The sequence below is a fragment of the Epinephelus moara genome, chromosome 11 (genome assembly GCF_006386435.1).
Source record: "Epinephelus moara isolate mb chromosome 11, YSFRI_EMoa_1.0, whole genome shotgun sequence".
In the NCBI taxonomy this organism is placed as follows: Eukaryota; Metazoa; Chordata; class Actinopteri; order Perciformes; family Serranidae; genus Epinephelus; species Epinephelus moara.
Genome location: NC_065516.1, coordinates 11,211,267 through 11,234,071, shown reverse-complemented (window position 1 = coordinate 11,234,071; position 22,805 = coordinate 11,211,267). Strand labels below are relative to the sequence as shown.

Below are 22,805 nucleotides of genomic sequence, written 5' to 3'. Positions count from 1 at the left end.
TTGTTTTTTTAATGAGAGAATATATTCATTATAACGGTTTGGCTTGTTGACAACCTTTGTTGTTGTCTGACCACTTGTGTTTCTTGCTCTGTCTGACTTTGCTTTAACTATGCTGCCATGTTGTCAGATCTCAGAGGTTGGTGAGTACAGAGTTATAATGAACTGAAATGTTGCTGTGAAAATTAGATTTACGTTGTAATAGACAAAAATGAGCCTATAAAAGCAGTAGCTGCACATATAAAAGACTGTTCCATAAATTTGCTTCTATAAAGGGAAGTCCATGAAGTTGAATGTACAAACTCTATACAGAGCTTCTTCCCTTCTCTCAGGCTTTCTCTGCCTCGTTTGTGTCGCCTCGTATCTCTGCCTCCCTCTCTTTTCCCTTCCTGGCGCCCTCTCTCTGCCTCCCTGGAGTGAGGCTGGGTTAGGGCTGTGCCCAGGGCAGGAGGCTGTATTAATAAGACATACTGCTGTGGAAAGGTATAGATCAGAGGAGAAAACAGTGCCCTGGGCTAATGCACAGCGAGTGAAAGTAGAGGGGAAAGAGAAAGCGAGAGAGCTAGAAAGAGATAGATTGAAGGGAAGACATAATGCCTAGGGTACTGTGAAAGAATAGATGGCTCTCGGTCTTTGAAAGAGCAGAAAACAAAGAGTTGGAGAGGTGAAGGAGGGATGATAAGGTCTAAAATGATGAACTCAGCAGGAGGGTTTATAAAAGGGCAGTGATGGGAAGGATTTGAGAGATCTGAGGTATATGTGAGGTGTCTTGGGGCATGTGGATAAAGGAGGAGATCAGCGATTCGGTGAGAAATAAAGATGGAGAAAAAGGTGCCTTAAAGAGATGCAGGTCTCAGGGTTTAAAATGAAGCCTGACTGTGAAAACAAAGCAAGTCACGAAGCAAAATAAAGTCCAGTCAATCTCTTTGACCACCGATTTGTCACCATATTGTCTTTTTTTACACGTTCGAACCCCCATCGTCTGCGATTACCATTTCATATATAAAAGTAGACAGTTTATCAAGATGCCAAACGGAGTCAAACTCAGTTAATGGACCATGGTGAAGAAAAGTATCCCTCTTTTATTTATCACCATGATTTCCATGAAGGAGTCCATTTTATACCCTTGTTAGTATGCCAATGGTTTTTAACAAGGAGACAAAAGCTGTTGAGGGGGCGTTTGGCTATGCCAATCTAAAAATGTCTGAAACTGCTCTCCCCAGCACGTTCAGAATTAAAGCCATTGTGATGGTAATTTTGTCACCTCTAATGGACAATTAGATATGCTAGCAGATAGAGAGCACTCTGCATAACAATCTCTGGGTTCTAATTACCTCGCCAAATGGAGTGGTTGCTCGTGCGCCTATGGATCACTAAAGCAATAAGACAGAGGAGCACAGATAGATTGAAGGTGAAAGGGGGCAGTTGCTGTATTAAACTTATCCTTCCCTGATAAAAGCCTGATGGATGAGGAGCTGTGTGAACTTTCATACATCTTTCAAATAATGGCTCCCTTCAAGGCTTTCCTCCAGTGGCTTAAACTCGCTGTGTTTGCGCTGGAAGCTTTTGTATTCAGGAATATTGAAAGCTGTACGTTTACTATGGTGTTACGTGGGTCAGATTCCTGAGAACCTTTGTTAAACCTAACATATACTTTGGAACAAATGTCAATGTCTCATTCTGTACAGTTCATAAAGGACCATAAAGGTGCATTAAAGGCCCTGGAAACTTATTTCCACAAGTGATGGAGTTCTACATGAACACGGCGTAACTATTAAGTTTGAACTGTTGTGTTTTCTCTAAGCTCTTCTGACTTCTTCCAAGTGGGCGGGCTCAATTGGAAAATGGTGATGTAAAGTACCTTTATGCACCAATCAGAATAGGCAATGTTCAAATCTGTTTTCTGCCAATCTGATAGAGTTTTTGACTTTAATTTGTATTGTTGCAAAAGAAAAATATGTAAGACTGGAATCTCTGGGAGTTTTCAGGAGCTACAAGTGATATTTTACAGTCTGTTATATCTATAGCAGTGTTCCCCCTATATGCATTCAGCAGGGGCATTGCAATCAGAGAGCCAATCAGATCATGCAAATCACGCAAGACAATTCCTCGACACGCCACTAAAATATTTTCACTGGTCTGGTGGTTCTGACAAACTGTAGCTCACACTGAATATTTACTGTTACATTCATGGTTTATTGCTAGCCTGACGTCCAGCCCACCATCCTTTCCCAAGTGCAGACATGCTGTCTCTCTCCTCAATCGCCACACACAAAGACACACACGCACGCACACACACACACACACACACACACACACACACACACTGCACTGAATGCTTCTGTAGAGGCTCTGCTGTTTTCTGACAGTGTGTACATCTAGCTTTGTTTTGTCCTGTACTGTGCCCACATGCGTGACACCATCTGCATTTTTCCAGGATTTGAGTCATTTTGTTTTTGCCTGTGAAAATGTAGGGTTGATTAGGGGAGACAGGGGTAATTGTAACAAGTTTTAGTCTTAATACAATTATTCTGTTGGGTGAAATATTTTTGTTTAAACCTCAGTCAAGACCAAATTTGAATTTAAGTTTTTCTGAACAATACAGTTCAATGTTTATTTCCTGTGGGGAAAACAAAATGCTATAAATCACTGCAAAGTAGCACAATATAACATAATTTATTAAATCTAACTCAACATCTACAACTGTGTGCAAATGTGTGTCTAATGCCCTTCTTGTGTCAGCAGACACACTAAATATCTTTCAGCATCTTTCAAGCTAACTATAGCTTATTGTATCTATAGTAAATGTAATGTGGTTGTTGATCAATATCCATCAATGGATCTTCATACGCACTAACATGGTTAAAGTGGTTCACAGTGGGGCGTGTGGTGGCAAAACAACTATTTAGTTTAGTTTATTTAGTTTTAATAAGCATTCATGAATGGAGTCACACACATACAACCACATGAACAGTCAGTCAGTGAGTGAGTGCCTAGCAAGTCCTCCAGCCCTGCTATCTTTATAGTTGCCATAACACATGCACATCGATAGTCAAAATATGTGGCGCCTTGACATTCCTAAGACACAACATCACTTGAGGAGACTTGGTGTCTGAGCTTCCCTGGCTCGTAACCTTGGTGTCTCTCAGTGCTGTCACAGTAGGGGTTAAATGAGCAACACACATCATACATCATAGCAATACCAAATACCAGAATTTTCCATCACACTCCACCCTTTTTAGCATTCTCATGCTAAACCATGAGCACGGTAGCTTAGTGGTTAGAGCAGGCGCCCCATGTACAGAGGCTCAGGCTCAATTCCGACTTGCAGCCCTTTGCTGCATGTCACTCGCTCTCTCTCTTCCCCTTCACTCACTTAGCTGTCCTATCCATTAAAGGCAGAAAAGCCCAATAGGAAATCGTAAAAAAAGAAAAGAAAAAGAAAGTGGTCCGCAGTAATGGTTTTATTGCACTTGAACAATTCAGATAGGTACAGTTAACCTATGAATAACCTATAGGTGATAAATAAAACATATATATATAAAAATAAATGAACAGTTCTTCGACTCAAAGTAAGAGTCTTGTTAAAACAAACTCGTGTCTCCTGAGAGAAAAGTATAAATCATATTGGATGTTTATTGACAGTAAACATCCCAGAAAATTGCAGGTTGCCTGACAGACTGACCTGCAGCTGTGTTCGGGAAACTGAAACGGTTCAATCAAACTGTGCTTGAAGCCAAGGCCAGCGACTGACCAGACTGTTTATAATTGAGTTTGAAGCACTTGATTGGACATACCGTCAGTAATAACAAGGCTGTAGAATTGCAACCAATAAAGTTTGATATATTGTCGAAGCCAAAATTGTGATCACAATCATTGTACAGATAATTGTGCAGCATTGCTATCCAGGCTCAGCATTTATATTTAAATCCACCACACGTATTCATGCCACTTAGTGAGCAATTAATAATTGTTGCACTTGTTGATAAAAGTTGCACTTTTTGGGTTGTTGATAGATTAATAAAACCCTCCAACAAGCATAGTTTAATATGCCTTTGATATTAAAAAGGTAATAAATAAAAGCATCCACTAAAATTTAATTATGTTGTCAATGCTCAACAGCTAATAACTTCATTAACATTGAATATTTGCTTTTCCTATCAAGCCGGCAGCTATTATGTAACATTTTCAAAGGGTAAATTGTTTGTTTTGAAACTAGAATTTTATCGTCTAGTGCCGCTGGCTGTACAGAATAAATATGCAGAGAACCATACAGTTAAAATGCCCGTTTTAATGCTGACATATTGGACATCAGGCTACAATGGAGAGCCGAGTACATAACTTCCTTAGTAGTACTAAGTGATCTTTTGCTCTCCGTGTCTCATGTCGCTGAGTTAATTTGTTCTCCACATGTTGAGTGTGTGGTGTTATAGGATATCTATGTAAGGAGCTTAATTATTGCCCTCTTGTCTTCTGACTGTAAAAGGTCAGTGAGTGTGTGTGCCTATTTGTCTGAGAAGAGCCTGGTGCTCGAACGTTATACGACATTAAAATCCTTCTAACAGGAGCTACTTGGTGTTTGTTTCAACTCTGCCCATTTGTCTGACCCCAAGAAGGCTGTACTGGGGGACATTGGTTTCTGTTTTTATGAAAGGGCAGTATCATTATGTATGTTTGTGTGTGTGGTCACAGACTGAATCCCATTTCTTATTTTTACCCCTACCCCTCAGAACAGAGTTAAAAGGGGTAGTGGTTGAAGTCTTCCTCTATTAAATAGGATAATCCTTCAAGATCCTGATTTGTCATTTGCAGTCGTCGATGGCGTTTACGTAAGCAGACGCAACTATGACATTTGCCGTTTATCTGACTGTGACCGAAAAACATGGATGCTCGTGAATCTTTTACAACATAAGTTTCAAGCTATCAATCCATCATTACCAGGCCACTAGCGGTGCTCTGTAGGCTAACGTTAGCAACCCATGCCCCTAGCCTACAAGTCTGCACAACTAGTGCAGTTAAATTTTGGGCGTCACATGCCTATGAAGGGATGAATGAGACATGGAAATACGTCCTAATGCAGGGCTGTCATGCACAAATCAGCAATAACATTGTAATGTCACTAACTAACAAGCTAACTAGCTAGTTAGCTACTGAGACATCGGCATACTTAGCTCCAGCAATAGCCATGGCAGAAGGCATTATGTTTTTGGATTTTCAATCTGTCCATCCCATTGTTGTCAATGAGATATCTCAAGAATGACGTGAGGGAACTCAACAATGCACTGATTAGATTGTGGTGTTCAAAGGTCATGGTCACTGTGACCTTACATCTGTCTCATTGTCATTAACACGATATCTTCAGAACCCCTATGGGTAATTTCTTCTAATTTGGCACAAAGGTCAACTTGGACTGAATGATGAGTTCATTAGAATTAGGTGGTCAAAGGTCACTGTGACCTCACAAAACACCTTCTTGGCCATAATTCAAGAATTCATGTGCTAATTATGACAAAACTTCACACAAATGGCAACAGAACAAACACAAGAAAAGAATTAAGTGATGACATTTTACATCCTAACGGTCAAAGGTCATCTTTACTCTGACATCATAATGTTTTCTGGCCATTATTCCACACCATAAGGCCAGCTCTGTCCTGGTGGACATGGTGGGAGAAAGGAGAATGATAGCCAAGCTATCATGTCCCAACCCCAGGCAGGACACTGTGACAGCACTGGGCAGCTCCTTCAGCGACAGACTGCTTCACCCGGGGCGTTTGAAGGAGAGATACTGCAGGTCCTTCCCTCCTGCTGCTGTCAGACTACACAACCAACACTGCTCCCAGGAGACCACACATACTGAAACCATGGACAATCATTCAGAACTCATGTGCAATACCAGTATCTGTATATGCTCTGTGAAATATCACACTGATATATGCAATAATGTAAATTCTGCTACTCAGCCTGTTTATTTAGTCAATCAATCACTCAGATACAATATCGTATTGTTAAATAGTATTGTTAAACTGTGCAATATCTACACTTCCATCGATCAATAATGTGAAATCAGCCATCCAGTCTGTCTCTTTATTATACTTTGCTTCATCCTGATGCTTCCTCATGATATTGCTTTGTGTTTTTGTACAATTGACTTATTTTACATACTTCTATATTCTTCCTTTCCTTTCCTTTTGGCACTCTCCCCTTGCTGCTATAATGTTGCAAATTTCCCCAATGTGGGACGAATAAAGGATTACCTTATCTGAACTCAGGAACAGACGGGGAGACACTTGGTTGGGTACTGAATTGGTGCCACTAATCTTGGTTACTCACCTTGAAACTGTGCTGATTGTATAGATCTTCTGTGCTGCTGCATTGAAGATGCATCTGAAGCATCCACATTTTAGAATACGTAGCTTCTTTGCAGCAACATTCATATTTCAAGTTTGTTAACTGTCATTGCTGGATATGAATCTTGACAGACATGGATTTAAACTGCAACTGCAACTTGACAGGTACAGGGAGGCATACAATCACAAGGCCATAATGCTAGTTTTGTTATGCTTGTTATAGATAAAATGGATATAATGCATTGAAATAACTATGAACTAAGACAATGCAATGGTTTGCATCAAATATAGGGGCATAGATAGGGGCAAAGAAGTATTGGAATCAAGCCTTTAGGGTGTTGTCTTTGTATGTCTGTTGAGTTTTAGGGTCCATGTCATTGGTTCGACAGCCCATTGGTTCGACATCCCATTAGTCCGACTGTCCGCGGTGCTGAACGGCTCGCGGCGGGCGTATGGTGCGCCGCGACCAGCTTGAGGCGGAGCAGGCTCACGGCTTATGTGTTTGTCACTTTCTTTTTCATTTTAACCCACACCATGATCTTTTCCTGACCCTAACCAAGTGGTTTTTGTGCCTAAACCTAACCAGACCTTAACCACAGGGCATCATGATGATTTCGGAACGGACTTCGGAACAATGAGTTTAATATGGTCGGAACAATGGGCTGTCGAACCAATGGGCTGTCGAACCAGTGGGCAGTTCCCGAGTTTTATAGATGATATTATACGACACATTCAGGAATATCACTAATCAAACTTTCTATTGTCTCTGCCTCCCCTTGCAGGTAATGAGCTATTATACCGGAATCGTGATGGCGACGTCGTCAAGTTCAACGTCGACACTGATGAAAAGACCATCTTGGTGCATAACAAGAAGTTTGTAAGTCTTTAGTCATCTCCTTTTTTCTCTTTACTTTCTCACAATCACAGGACTGAAGAATTGACCATGGCTGCCCGTGAATTAAATTAAAACTTTTCCTCTAGTGTCAGCAAATCAAAGCACCCAAAGCTCTTTTTTATTACGAAGCTTAATCAAATGATCCATTATTGCTGTGAAATGTGGACTGCATAGTTGAAACTTAGGGCATGTGGGAGGAAACGTGGAGATGGCGATGGAGATGTAGCGTCAGTGTGCTGCGGCGGCTTGGGTGACGACACACAACATTATGTCTGCCATCAGATCGCCAAGCCCTGGCGCAAAGATTAATGCAACTCCCATTTGCTTCAGGAGCCGAGCAATCCGTCAAACGCAGTCATTTAAGGACTAGTTTAATGAAAAAATACCACGCATGGTTAAAGGTCTCATCTTTTTGTCTTTCTTTTTCCCTCTTACATCTGCCTTTCCTTCACAGGAAATGTACAAAGCCAGCAAGTATGAGGTGTCTCCTGACATGAAGCATGTGCTGCTGGCCTACAACGTTGCACCGGTGAGCTTCTCATTTGTTTGCTTGTTTTTTGAATTAGCAAACTGACAGGCAAATATGTCAGCCGCCTCTGTTGGGAGGAGGGTGCGGTATATGCTCGTAGTGCAGTGAAGGCAGGGTGAGAGAAGAAGGAGGGAGGGAGGGGAAAGTAATCATGGCGAGGTGTGAAGGCCCGTCGCACACCACTGCCTGTCAGCAATGGCGGCGGCGGGGGCCAGCACAGCCGAGTGGAACTGTAGCGAGGAAGGCAGGAACACAAACAAACCCCCCGGCGCTGAAACCGGCTCGCAGGGAGGGAGATGAGATCGACGGGAGGAACAGGAAGTATTGGCCTGGAATTTATCATTTCTGTGCAATTGTGAATAAAGTGTCCCATGATGACTACATCAGCTCTGCCAACACCTTGATATGCATCAAAGCATTTCATCCCCTAATATAGGTAGATCAGATATATTGAATCATTTTGTGAGCCAATGTCTGTGTGTTTACTTCATTCTGCTTTGCCACTGAGTCACTGTGGAGAGTTTGTGCCTATTGTTAGTGTGTGAAAGATGCTGGGAGAGATATAACCTCCTGTTATTGCCTGAGATGAATAGAAAATATTACGACACACCAGAGATGCCGTGTGTGTTGTGCTGCATTTGTTTGCATTTATTATTCCATCCGAACCTCCATCACCTTGATAGATGACAGTCATTCCTGCTATACGCTCGCTTTAGCAGCACGCAGTCACTCACTGGCAAATGCAGACTCATGTCGCACACCTCATCTCTATAACATGTTGCATGGATCAAAGGAGTTCATGATAAACACAGTGTTTGCATACTAACACACAACAAGCCATCCTCAGTTTGAATGTGAATGTATCTTTAGTTAGCAGTGACTTATTACACTCCTGCATGTAGCATACACAAGATGAAACTATTTTTAACATACAATTACTGTAGAAAAACATCTGTCAAGAAATGTTCAGTAATAGATTTCAAATAGTGTGTGGTGTATTTCTGTAAGATGCAAATGTGGAGTGAAATCCAATGGAATCCATAGCAGCTTTAAATAGAGGAGAGCCAGATATGTTGTTGTGAGGAGTAATTAGCGAGCAACTTAAAGGGAGCCTATCATGTTTTCCTTATTTTTTGTCATATATATATATAATGTTGAAATATTGGTTGTTCATATTTAACATGGCCAAAGTTTCAAATAATGATGCAAACATATGTAAAAAAAAAAAAAAAAACTCTGGGCTCTAGTTTCGCAGACCGGGTGAGGCAGAGGCGCAGCGCACCTGTGCTTCGCCAACTGGGTGTGGCCAGGCGGATTTTGCAAGTTTGGCACACCGTGCGCCCTGGCGCAGCTACTCCTCTTTCCCACCTCCGTCCCTCCTACCTGCGCAAGTCGGAAAGAGGGAGGAGAGAAGGCGTGGAGTGGGTTTTACACACATCACACCAATCAAATGAGCCCCTCTCCTCGCCCTTAAATGCGCCGCGCGAAGGCGTAATGAGAGTTTACTCAATTCGCCATGGCAGAAGAGAGCAGCAGCGTCAGACGGCCAAACTTCTCCCAGGAGGAAACTGATGTTTTGGTCCGGGAGGTCCAAGCTCGCAGTGTCCGAATATACGGAACTGCGAGCAGACCTCCACGGGCTGATGATGCAAAGGTAGCCTGGGAGGAGGTCACCACAATTGTAAATCAATGTTGCGTTTCTCTCGTGCGCGCGCGCTCTCTCTTTCTCTCTCGCAGTCTCACTCTGTTTCTTTTCTTTTGACTTTTCTAAGATGACAGATGCTGAATATATACTCCCTATCTGATGCTGTGGCTGTTTGTGGTTGGCTGAGAGGGATGTGAACTCATTAGTTTGCAGCTGTGTTAATCAAATCAGGTTGGGTTTCCATTGTTTCCATTACGCGTGCCAAATGGTGCCAATCCCCTTTGATCTGACATCAGATGTGACGGGACAGTCGATATAGAGATACATTTATGTGCTGATTGCAGATAGTTGCATTGAATAGTGGTTTTTGGGTATTTATTGCATCGTTAATGTGCCTGACATTCTGGAAACCTGCCTGTGAGGTTTTGGTGACGTGTGCGCACTGTCCTCCGGTCAGCCAAACCTCGGCTTACACCGGCTGCGCTCCGCCTGCGCTGACAGTAGACCTGGTTTCAGCTGGCGAGCTTTTAGCGCACCTTTGGCGAAGCCTTTTGGCACGAAACTGTCACTGCGCCAAGCTGGATCTGTCGACACCTCCCCCTGCTGCGTCACCACACCCATCTCAGCACACCTCGGTCTGCCAAACTACCAAACTAAGCAAGCCTCGGGTTGCGCTGCTCGAAACTAGCTCTGCGCGGGGTTCGCCACCCTGTGCCGCGCCGGGAAACTAGAGCCCTCTGTTTCCAACATTTCTTTTTAAACTTTTAAGACAAGCTGACCTCAGCTTTTAACAGATTTTCTGTAGGTCATCTGCTCCGGGTTTGCTACTGCAAGTATTTACATCGCATAGTCTACCCTGCTACATGTAGCTACATGCTATTGTCAGGGAAACATGTAATATTTGTTGCCAAAGTGTTGTTAATTTCTCCCTGATTTTGGATCATATGTCCTCTGGAGCGTGTCTGGTTGTGAAGATTTTGAAAGTGCTGCTACATTCCTTTACAGTAATCCTCCTCTTGCAAGTACGTGGCTACATGTAGCAACATGCTAACATCAAGGAAACATGTAATCATGATTGCCAATGTTGGTAATTTCTCCCTGATTGGGGACCATATTCCAGCTGGAACATGTCAGGTCGAGAAGATTTTAGTTTAGAAGCATTTATCGGTTACTTTCAAATGCTGGAAAAGGCAGTTTTTCTGAGTTACAGTCATTTACCCCACTGCAATGATAATGCAGAGATGCCAAGATACTTAAGACCCAGAAACACTGAGTAATCAGAACAGTCTGGGCTTCTTCAGAAGGGGGGCTTATGTAGACAGGCACTGTAAGAAAGCATCTCAGACAGAGGGTGAGTAGAGTGCTTGACGTGAATGACGTTTTTTAATGACGGAGGCTAAAGTTAGCGTCACTCTCGTTCCCCTGTCAAAAAGCCTATGAGCTTTTTTCCAGTGGAGTTTGGAGTATTGTAGAAAATAAGCTCTGTGGTAAACAAAGTTTTAATGAAGAGAATCTTCACAAGTAAGCATCAACTTTTATGATTCTTGAAGTGTAGATGCAATCACTACAAGTAAATCGCTAATGTTAGGCTATAAACAAACTACACCGTGTACTCATGACTAAATGTTGCCACCTCAATAAGGCTGTAAAGCCATGTTCGGCATGATGACATTTTTTAGTCTCAATTAGCCACTTGTTAGCAGCTGCCTTTTTTTAGGACACCTAAAGGCTTCAAAATTCACGAGTGGGGTATTTTATGCCATAGAACAAAACATGAAAGTCTCTTAAACTTGTCATAACCACAGACCTTACTTCAGGCATATCACCAAAAACACATTCAAGAAATCCATTGACCTCAAGACGAGGGAAGTGAAAGGGCAAAAAATTCTCATTTCAACATTTTGGGACTCATCCCTGAGCCACTCTGTACAGGTGTTCCAGCACAGACGGTCTGAGTCATTTAAGCATGAAAATATGTTCTCGTAGAAATCCAAAATACAAGTATGAACCTTAAAATGAGCAGAATAGTTCTCCTTTAACAGCAGACTGAGGAGTAATGTTCTCTATCCTCCAGTAAAAAGGGTCAGGGCTGTTTCACATGTAACCACACCCAACAGTGATGTCACAATGCACTGACACACCGTAGGGTACACTTGTACGTCAGTGCAGCAAGGTGAGATATTAAACCACTGGAGGTCATATCGGGGGTGTTAAGTTATCCTTTAAGCGTTTGTTTTGATATGTAAAGGACCTGTGCACCAAAATGGACCAAAATTTCAAATCTATAATATTTTTGTGTTAACTATGTTGTAGATTTTATGGCAGCATGAAAGACTTTCAAAGTATTCTCTTTTTTCTCAGAAGTACCCACTTATAGCTCGCATTTTCAGTGTTAATTTCGAGGAGATCGTTGTTGTCAGTTTCTAGTGTTGTTTTCTTTCTTTTCATTTTTATAGAACCATTTCTTAAGTCCAGCTTTAACTGTGACATCCACATTTACTTTCACTCAATAACAGGGAAATCAAGCAGTTTAGATCAAGATGCCATGGTATAACTGCTGCCTTTTTTCATTAGAAGTGATCTAAAGTGAATGCTCTCCCGCTTCCTATTCTTCCAGGTGTACCAGCATTCGTACACGGCCTTCTACATCATCTGCAGTCTGGATACTCCGTAAGTAGGCGACAGGGCTGCATTGTTCCATTTATATTGTCTCATCCCACCTGACCTCGCTGTGTGTGACTCTGAAAGCAACTCATTCCCACCTGTTCTCACAACTGTCCTCCTACAAAGCATCTGGCACATCGACTGCATTGTTAACCTCCAATCTCTCAGCGAGGTGTGAGGTGAAAGGGTTGCTAAATAATCAGTGACCTCAAATGGCAGCCAGGTTTGCCATGACATCGACAGATCTTACATCTCAATGGTTAAAATGCCCAAATGTAGGAAGTGTTAAGTGTGACAAGTCTTTGCTGCTTTGCTGATCCTCATTTCTTTGTGTTATGAAAGAGAAGCTGAAAATGTTCATTTAGACATAACATTTTGTTTTCACAACCGGATCAACTGCAGAAAGCTGTAACACACGTTCAAAGTAGTAAGTTCAAGAGCCAGAAGTTGTGGCACTTTATTATCTGGTACTGATCAGCCGCCAAGACATGTTATGGTCATTTTGTCCAGTGAGTAGACACCTCACTTATTTACCTTTAAATTACATCCACATCAGGTCACAGTGATTCCAGCACTGTCAGCAGCTCTCGTGCTCAAATCTATTTGTGTGCTGCCACCCAGTGGTGATGTGCCAAAATAACTGCCTCGGCTGATGACCTCATTCATCCTCGGCTCCAGACAAAGACATAGAGGCAGTGGCACCTCTAATTCTGCAGCCTGCACTGCGCAGCACTTTTCCCAATAAGGAGAGGTGACACTGTTATAGAGCGCTGGTATTTATGGATACACTTAAACCTTTGTTCTCAGTTGTGCTACACTTGTACTTCTCCCGCAGCAGCGCTGGGAGCAGACAGTCACGGTGTGTATTTGTCTGCACTTCTGTCTGATAGCATTGTTTTCTCTGTCTGTGCACCCCAGGGCGACGTGGAACTTGAACCCTCCAGAGGTGCGAAATGCTCAGCTGCAGTACGCAGGCTGGGGACCCCATGAGCAGCAACTGGTGAGGACTACAATATCCATGAAGCCCCTACATCTGCCATCTGTCATAGATTCAAACCACCTCAATTGCCCAACATATAGCCATTACAACTCACCTTTAATGTGGAGCATAGTTTAAAAAAAAAACTCACCGTACACACAGCATACTGGATTACAAAAGTAGAGTTAATGTGGCTAACGTATCATAATATATGCAAAGTGCTTGCATGCAGTCTCCTTTACTGCCACTTTATAAAGTTAATGGAAGAAAGAATTAATGATTTTAGGGGAATTTATAGCAGACCCCTAATGGGAGGAGTTGGAATGAGTGATGAAGAGGGTGTAAAAGGTATTTGTGTTTCCCATGTTTAAAACTGCATTAATTGATTTTTTTGGGCTACTTTGGGGTAATGCAACAAGCTGTAAACACGACACTGACAGATTATCATCTCGTTAAGTTGATATGGGGAATGTGTGAGCCATAAAATCTGAGCGGAACGATGCTGAAAACTGCAGAGCAGAGGGGAACTGCAGAGCTGGGTGATAATTGTCTGTGGATTCATCCCTACGACCAACGCCTTTTACAAACACATAGTCACTTCATTGTTAATATAAAAATGTTAATTAGAGCAGTTGGCAATTATGTGCAGTTGGCAGTTTCAGTCTTTATACAGATGTCAAATTCTTTGAAGGATGCAACCCGTGAAGGTGGGTCAATCCTTACACAGAACAAAACTAAAGGCACAAACAAGTTCTCCTTGTCAAATTACAAAGTCAGATATTTTAGGAAATTAACCTCAACGGCTGAGTAAATTATCAGTGCTGTAAAATGACAAGTTATATCGTACCCAAGGTTGCAGTCAAACCTGAGGTTACTGGCAAACAGGGCTTCAGCTTAACAGTAAATGTTTCCATATACCTTCCATTCACCTGAAACACCCTCTGATTATTAAAATGTTCGGGCTGCTAACAAGAACAAACTGTAGAGTTCATGCCAGACTTCCAATATTTACATCCTCCAGTGGCTTTTTCATTGGTCCACTTAATGTGGTAGATTCAGCAGAGACTGATGAACCCCTGAGCACAAATACCTGATATATACAACATGGTTATGTTCCATTTTCTTACTTTACGAGCCGACCAGGACTACCTGAATGCTCCATTACCTTGGCCAACTTACAAACGCACAAAGTATTATGGGATACCAAGAGCTGCAAACATAAACTATATTATAATAATGGACGTAGCCACTGTGATGTCACCCACTGATGTGTGGACTCCTGTTTTAAAGCTTTAAGTGTGCCATTTTGGCCAACTGAGCAAGACTTTTTTAGGCAACCAAAATTTTCTTTGATTGGTCCCATTGCCAGAGTTTGGAAGTCGTTCTTCGTCTTTGGTATCCTCATGAGCTTTAAGTCATCATGTAAAAACGACATAGATGCTACAAAGACGATGTGTTGTTTTATCCCTCAGAAAATTTGTTAACACGTTAACAGTTTGAGATTTATATTACAAAGTGATTTTGTTACAGACTTGCTGCACCAGTACGCAAAACTACTAAAATATTGCCTTGCCTGACAAATGCTAACGAATAACTTTTCTGACTAATCAAGATCACACTGCGTGGACAGCAAATAACAGTTACAACCTTATACCATATTATAAATTACATGTGAGCAGAAAATTGACATGCAATATGTGAATTAATGAAAAGTCTATTATCATCAACTGAACATTTACTTCGATCAACTATATTGCTGCATATATGATGTCAACTCTGCAACTTGTGTATCAAAAATTTCAACAACTTCCTGAGTTTTTCCGACTTGATGGGGCACTGCATTTTTTTATTTTCCCAATCTGGAACTCATTTTTCCAGTTATTCTAACACCACATAAATGCAGGGTAGCTTTCATAAACTGAAAACACATTGGAATAGCAGTTACAACAGCCACGCCTATACTGGGGTTACACCATGGTTACGTTACCTTACCATTGTTGTCACTGTGGTAGAGACTTGTCAATGGACAGCACCCACCTGTCACTCAAACTGCCCTTAAACATAAGTAACTTTAAGCCTTAATAATTTTTAAATGGTTGAGGTATATAAAAATATATCCCCATTGTCATTAATGGGGAAATTAGCTATAGGGACCAAAATAGTTTTGTACCAGGCTGTAAACATGTTAATTTCTGCTGGGGATTTACTCACCTTTGGAGCCAGCCTCAAGTGGCCATTTGAGGAACTGCAGTTTTTGTAACTTACATATTGTCTTTATTAATCACCCTCATAGGTTGCCCCTTAGCTGCAAGGGATTGAAAGGGAAAGAGAGCTACATTTTTCTACACATTTGGAAAAAAATATATATGCGACAGGCCTTCTTGGCATATTATGACAAATGTGGTGCAGAAATACTGAAGACTCTTGAGAGGATCCAGTTCCTAAGTTAAGACTCATATAATCTTTATAATTCCGAGGCAGCATTTTCTTTAAGTCAGCGATACGGTCTAAGTTTGAGTCCATGAAAACAGCACACACATTATTTCGTCCCTCAGGTTGTAAATCATCCTAATGATTTACTGAGATTTCCCAGTAAACACATTTCAAATTAAACACTGTTGTTTGAATCACAAGACGCAATGGGCCTTTGCAAACTCTTCTACGATGAGTCATTTTCCACCTCCATCATCACACAGTCGAACTTGTCAGAGCAATAATGAGCTTCGGCGTGTTGGTTTGCAGGGCAGACAGACTGTAAGTGATAACATCCTGCAGCACAATGCTATTAATTACCTGTTATCTCATCAGTGGATTAATTAACACAGTCGCTAGATTGATATAGCCTCAAGTTTCTCACCATTAGTCATGAAATGGTTTTACTTCCATCGGGCGAGTTATGTTAGCGTGAAACTGAACAGCAGCTGGTTGCCCTGAAGGTTCAGATGTCCTCTGTGGAAGAGGTGGAGGTTAAAGCGAGAGATGTCCATCAGCTGAAACAAGCTCACAGTCTGCAAGCAAATGCATGTGTCATCATATTGAGGCATCTAATATACATAAATCAGCCCAACTGCTATCCTGTTCCCAAATCCCTTATGCGCTTAATTAAATCTCCTGTACTTTCCCATGGAGCATGAGCACATACGTACCCATATTTACAGTCATAAACACAGCTGTCTAGCCACATGGTAAGCTTTTTGTGAGGCCAAAAAGTCAGTGTAACTGGGTGAATAAGTGCTGTCTGACATTCACAGAAACATGTGTCTGCACAGCGATGTTTCATACATTTGACTTGTGTTGTGGAAAGTAAAACCCCCTGTGAATGGCGGCTGACACACATTCACACAAAGTTTGGATGCTCAGCCTCAGAAGACTTAAACTTTGTATTACATTAGAGAGAAAGAGAGAGATAGAGTGTGTGTGTGTGTGTGTGTGTGTGTGTGTGTGTCTGAGAGAGAGAGAGAGAGAGAGAGAGAGAGAGAGACTGAGAAAAAGAGACAAAGTATAAGACTTTGTCCACATCACTGACAGTATGAGAACATTTTGTCCCTTGTATGGGTCAAGCTTCAAAGACTCTCATTTTGATAGCATCTTTCTTTTGACCTTTCCAACCCTGGCCTTTGCATTCAGACTCCACATTACCATTTTGTAACACTGGCTTTCTGCTAAACAACACTAAAGCTGCTTTCACACTGCTGCACAGCAACCAACCTGACAACCATCTAACCAGAAAGAGCGTTTCACAGAAAAGCAAAGAGTTTGTAAAGGTGGCTGCTGCAGCTACAGTCCAGGGCTGCAATGACAGGCATGTGCTTCACTGAATGTCACTGGTGGAAGTGCAAGCTAGCTTGGTGCTGAGTAAACGATACTTCAAGAAAATAGGCATACCCAAGGCATTATCAGCTGCATACTGTAGTGAAGCAAAGGAAATGGAATTCTAAAACATGTCTACATATTTGGACAATTTACCAGTCATCTGTAGTTTGGTGGGAATATTACTGCACCATTCTGGGGCTCAGAGGTAGAGCGGGTCGTCCACCAATCGGAAGAAGTATCCTTGTGCAAGATACTGAACCCCAAATTGCTCCTGATGATGCTTCCATTAGTGTGTGAGTGAGTTGCAGGTGGCACCTTGTATGGTTGTCTCAGCCACCAGTGTATGTGTGAATGTGACTCGAAAGGCGCTATACAAATTTAGATCCATTTACCATTCAGACATCGACATTATCACCTCCTCCATCTTGTCTTCTTTTTGCTCCCATGATGCCTGCCCCCTTCTGTTTGATACACCAAAGCCAGACGGCTACCAGCAGAATTTCAAAACGGTGAACCCTGGCCCCCAGGTAGTGCACCTTTGGACTTTGGAGCCAATTTGATATTGTGGCCAAACTGTGTAACTACAACAGTTACATCTAGTGCTAGATGCCATTGGGCCAAAAAGGACTTTCCCATAAATTTACATTGGGAAAGACACATCTGTTAATCCGTGGCTAATTTTTTTAGCATCATAACCCCGGCAAAATGACCGCATGATTAAATTATTTTATCCCCATTCACGTTAGTGAAGGCTAAATCGTAAGTTAGCCACATGGCTGGCAAATTCTCCAGTGCGCCAATGATGCATGACATTGGGATAATTTTACACCCAGGAAGTCAGACTTTTATTGGCTTTCTGTGCCACTGAGCAACTTTCATAGGAATGGGGGAACTATGCACAGCTAAGAAAAATCTGGCATGTTCACATGGGCTGCAACCACTTCACACCCCTACTGATGTGTTTGAAACCACTTCCCCTTTGGGGCCTTCCCGTCATTGAAATAACTGGAGGCTGTGAGTTACTGTGTGGTGGTGTAAACACTGTTAGGAGTCAACGGACATGCTACTGGCTAGTGGCTTACATCAACAAGCTCAACATGACAGTCGTAGCATGCTGATGTTTTATGTTAATTGTGTTCACTGTCTTAGTTTAGCATGTTAGCATGCAAAAGGTACAGCAGAGGCTGATAGGAATGCCATTGGCTTTGCAGGTATTTGGTCAAAAATTGGTTGAGTGCCCCTTTAATACCAACTGAGAACACGATAGTATGTTGCTAAAATCTGACTGGGATTGTTTCCTTTAAATCTCGGTGAAGAAATTAAAAATAATGAATTTTATCAGTGTGTTGGTGCAGTTTCACTTCACTCTCACCAGCCCAAAGTTTATATAATCCCCTCCAAATATTCTTGCTGAGGGTAGATGTGGATCCCAGCCATCACTGGCAGATTTCTACCTTCCTTCAGAGAACGGGGCCAGGTCTTCTCTCTGTGCTGTGCCCTAGATTAGCTTCTATACAGGGACTCCATCTGCACCAAAGTGACACCAAACCACATGGGCCCCGAGCTAGCGTCTCCTCAAGAGAAACTAATTGTGACAGATTCTGTGTTACCTTTAAAGAGATGCAGGTTTGCTAGTTAAACTTTTAGCTTGCTGGAGAGTTTATCTGTGTGTATCCTGAATGCCACATTGCTGAGGCATAGTGTGTAGTAAAAGATTGCAGTGCCGATCCTTTTCACAGTGTAGAAAGAGGTAAAAAAAATCAACATGCAGCAATCGTAGGCAGCTACAGTATTGGATTTCCTGCTGTACATCGTCCCATCATTTAGACCTCTCATAGTGAATATTTTTTGGAGACTCATTCATTGATACTGTGATACCAGCTCCAGGCCCAGAGATTCCCTAATCCTAGAGATACTGAGCAAACCCTTTTCTGTAATAGCCTGAGATTGATTTCAGCATGGCATTAAGGCTGTAACATTTTAAAATTCCAGCCCCAAGAGCCGCCCGCCCTACCACGTTCACCGTGGGTGCTGATGATCTATTATTCTCTATAATGAAAGGGTTGACCTTCAGTTATCTTGAAAGCCCTGCAGGCCTGAAGAGGAGAGTGGCAAAGTCAAAATTTGGTCCCAAGGTTTGCCGTCTTATCGGAAATTGAAAAGACTTTTTCCTTCTTTGTACTTTTGTCAAAATCTTTGGTTTCCCTTTATTAAATTGCAGCCATTGCCAACATGTGCACTCTCTTGTGTGTGACAGACGACAAAGCATCATGCTGATGTGTGCTCCGACACCAGGGTTGATTTAAGCTGTGATAGCGTGACTCCTCACCCAGGGATCCCACCTGCAATATAATGTGTCAGCATAAATACCAGACTGTCCTCAGGTTTCCTCTTGTGCGTGTTGATTATAATGATAATGTAACAGCTTATTCACAGTAAGGAAATTCCCTGCAGGAAGGCTTTCAATCAGGAACACTGACAGATCAATGTCTGTGGAGCTGGAAGAGATTCAGTCCCTTGCATAAGAACAGATCAGCAGGATTGGAGCTGCTTGAAAAGAAGGTCTTATTGTGGGTTTTCCAGTTTAAAGATAGTTGATCTATTGTTTTCCTAAATGTGATTAAAATGTCTTTCCTCTCTCTGGCTCTTGTAGATCTTCGTTTTTGAGAACAACATCTACTATCGCTCCAGGGTGGACAACCGCTCCATTCGTCTGGTGTCTACTGGCAAAGAGGGCGTCATCTTTAATGGGCTCAGTGACTGGCTGTATGAAGGTAAGGCAGAAAAAATGATGCCATGAAAGGAAAAGTTTGTCTTTTTGGAAATTAAACAGAGCATTAGATGAGAAGATTGTCAGAAGATTAATACCCCTTTCTTATCTGTCTGCTGAATATATGAAGCTAGAACTAGGAGACAGTATCCATGCTCAAATAAGATCATCGTCTTCTATTCTCTCATTTCTCCAAAAATGTTGGACTCTTCCTTGAAAGTGACTGCTTGGCTCTATGGAAACTTTTGTCTTTTCTATTTCTATTTATACATGCACCCAAAGGCATTTAGTCAGGCATTATTCTGCAAGGCTTTCAGACTGTAAATGAGGGAACGTGTAGCCTGGCTCTGTCAAACTGCAGGTCTAGAGCTCACAATATGAGCTTGTGTTCTTCTTTTTTGGGACAGCAGTACCTCAGTCTGTGGGGACTTGGCGTAGGAACCAGAAGGTCACTGGTTGAAGTCCCCATACAGGCCAAGTATGGAGTGTGGGCTGGTAGCTGGAGAGGCTAGCAGTCCACCCCCTGGGCACTGCCGAAGTGTAGTTAAATAAGACACAAACCTCCTCGACTGCTTGGGGGAGCATGTCCACAGGCAGCCCTCTCGCTTTTACATGGCTCTATTAATGTATGTGTATAGGTCCTTTTTGTGCATGTGTGTATTTCAGGCCTGTGTGTGTGTGTAATTTGTGAAAATACTTCCTCTTTTTCTTAAAATGAAGAATTCTGGAGGTTGCTTAGTCTCGCGTGACCAGCCTCCCTTACTTCGGAATGGGTGTCTGGGGACATTCGTCTTTCGTTTTGTAATAGAAATGGTGGACGTTGTAGCTCTGCAAAATAGCTGAATCAAATGAAATCGTATTCCTTTTAATCTCTTCTTGCGATGCACTGAACACTTCCTTTTCTGTTGTACTACTGACAACAATTCGGGGAACAGCAATTCCGGTGTAGGCGGGTGTAAGGCAAAGCTAACCAGCTGTTGGTCGAGGAAGTACGGAAGTACACGGATTTGGATCCAATTACATCACTGCCGCTGGGAGCCAGCGCTAGTTCTATTACAACTTTCCTATGGGAATGTCCACGAGCCAGCGCTAGTTCTATTACAACTTTCCTATGGGAATGTCCACAGACGACAGAGTCAGCCAGCAAAATAGAAAGTCCCCCACATAACACCATGAAAAATTAAAAATAGTCATCTACCCAATTAAGGTTTTGTACCATAATAATGTTTTACTATTCCTTCAATCAGCTAACCATTGTCTCTGAAGTCACTTAGGCAAGTTGCTCTCAACCTTGAGGTTAGGACCTCAAAAAGGTGGCACAAAATAAACCAAAGGGCTCGTGAGCATGGAGTGTATATAAAAATGGACATGACGGCTCCCCAAAAGTGAAGCCAAAATATGTTGTTCACTCCCTGGTGGCTGCTGGTGAGGGTTCTCAGTCATCTAGGTCATGGTTATCCCAAGTGCTATATCGTACGCAACTGGATTTGCTTGAGTTTCTTGAAGACGTTTTAGCTCTCATCCAAGAAGCTTCGTCAGTTCTAATGGACTGGTGTGAAGTCGCAGGCTTTAAACTCTGTGTGGGTGTGAATCATTGACCCGCCAGGCCATCATGTGTGTTGTTAGGGTTAGATGGGTTCAGGTGTGAATGGGTGTTAAGTCATCTAGGGATGGATCCCAAGACTGCATTGTAGGTGGGTGATAAGTGGTGTCATAGACCTCTGTTTAACGATGGCCGTTACAGTTTGACACAAATGGCTTCTTTCATGCCTCTTTCAAACCATTTATCTTCCTTGGCCAAGATGTGAATATTGCTGTCCTTGAAAGAATGTCCCTTCTCCTTTGGATGCAAATGGGCAGCTGAGTTTTGACCTGAGGAGCTGGCTCTTTTGTCCTGTCCTTATGGCTTGCTGCATTATAGGTCATAACCGCCGCCCCCTCCATGTAAAATTTTCCCAAGTGTTTTTTTTTCTGATACATTCGGTATTAATAAGTTATTTGATGCTATAAAAAGTGGTTTGACCTTGTTTTTGATTGACTCACAATTGAGTCCGTTGGATGTTTTAGTGGGACCTGGATACCATGGCTCCACCCTAACTGCTACTGCGCAAACTCTGGCTTGAAATAACATCACCAGTGTGGATGGCAAGTTAAGCATCATTTTTTGAAGTGACGATGCATTGTCCCTCTCTATATGTAGTCTATGGTCGCAACATGTTTTACAGGGCAGGTAAGAAGAGAATACATAAACTTTCACTACACAAAATATTGAATTTTTGCAAGTAGATGGTTTTGCAAGTCATTTTAAAGAGTCATAGTGTAAAGGTTCCGAACCACAGACTTGAGTCATGATGACCAATATGCACAGTGGACTTCTTTCTTCTCCCTCTATCCCTAACTTAAATTTAAACACTGTATTCGCAAGTAATGACATGTGACAGTGTGACTCCCCAGCCTCTGCATCTACATTAGTATATTTGGCACGTAACACTTGATTTCTGGCAGGTAAATTAAAAATGGAAACTGTCAATTTGCTTCTGCTTTACACAGCCCCGAAAATGAATGAATGTTCTACATCGGTTGATTTGCATTAATTCAGCGCTGCCGTATGTTGTACACACTCTGATACAGATGTCATGGTGCTCTCCAAGCATCAATGCCACCGATCAAAGCTCACCTGTGTGCCTCGCAGTAAAAAACACGTGACGGCTGCTGTGTTAGCGTTCAACTAATGAATTTATATCCGCTGCGCTGGGTGCACACTCTGCTCCAGTGGAACTGGGTTTTAATAACAGAGTGAGAGGGAGATGGGGAGCGGCAGCCACATAGATATAGAGATAGCAGAAATAGAGACAGCCTGTGATATACAGCAAGCTGGTAATCCTCGAGTAACACTATAAAACAATACATATCTCTTTGGTAATGTGAATGGCTGCCACCTAGGAGGCCTTTGAGGATTTACAGGCTGTGACACAGAGGTTATCTGAGGTCACCAGTGCACCAGGATAAGAGCTGTGTGGCTGTTTCCTCTTCAGGACTTGTCTGTTTTTATCTAATTTCGTCAACCCACGGCTCCTCTTATCTCTGCATTAGCCAGGCTGACATTTGAAACAACGTCCATCCTTCAAGAGCAATATCAATTCTCAGCCATTTAAACATTAAT

The 22,805-nt window shown here is 42.2% G+C and overlaps 1 protein-coding gene across 1 annotated transcript in view; it reads left to right on the top strand.

The window, feature by feature from the left end:
• The window catches only part of LOC126397482 (dipeptidyl aminopeptidase-like protein 6), a 158,902-nt gene that overhangs the window by 105,768 nt on the left and 30,329 nt on the right, over nt 1-22,805 (top strand). The window contains exons 4-8 of the mRNA XM_050056320.1: nt 7,130-7,224; nt 7,697-7,771; nt 12,034-12,086; nt 12,999-13,080; nt 19,526-19,646. Coding sequence (XP_049912277.1) covers nt 7,130-7,224; nt 7,697-7,771; nt 12,034-12,086; nt 12,999-13,080; nt 19,526-19,646 — 426 coding nt within the window. The remainder of the gene's footprint in view (nt 1-7,129; nt 7,225-7,696; nt 7,772-12,033; nt 12,087-12,998; nt 13,081-19,525; nt 19,647-22,805) is intronic.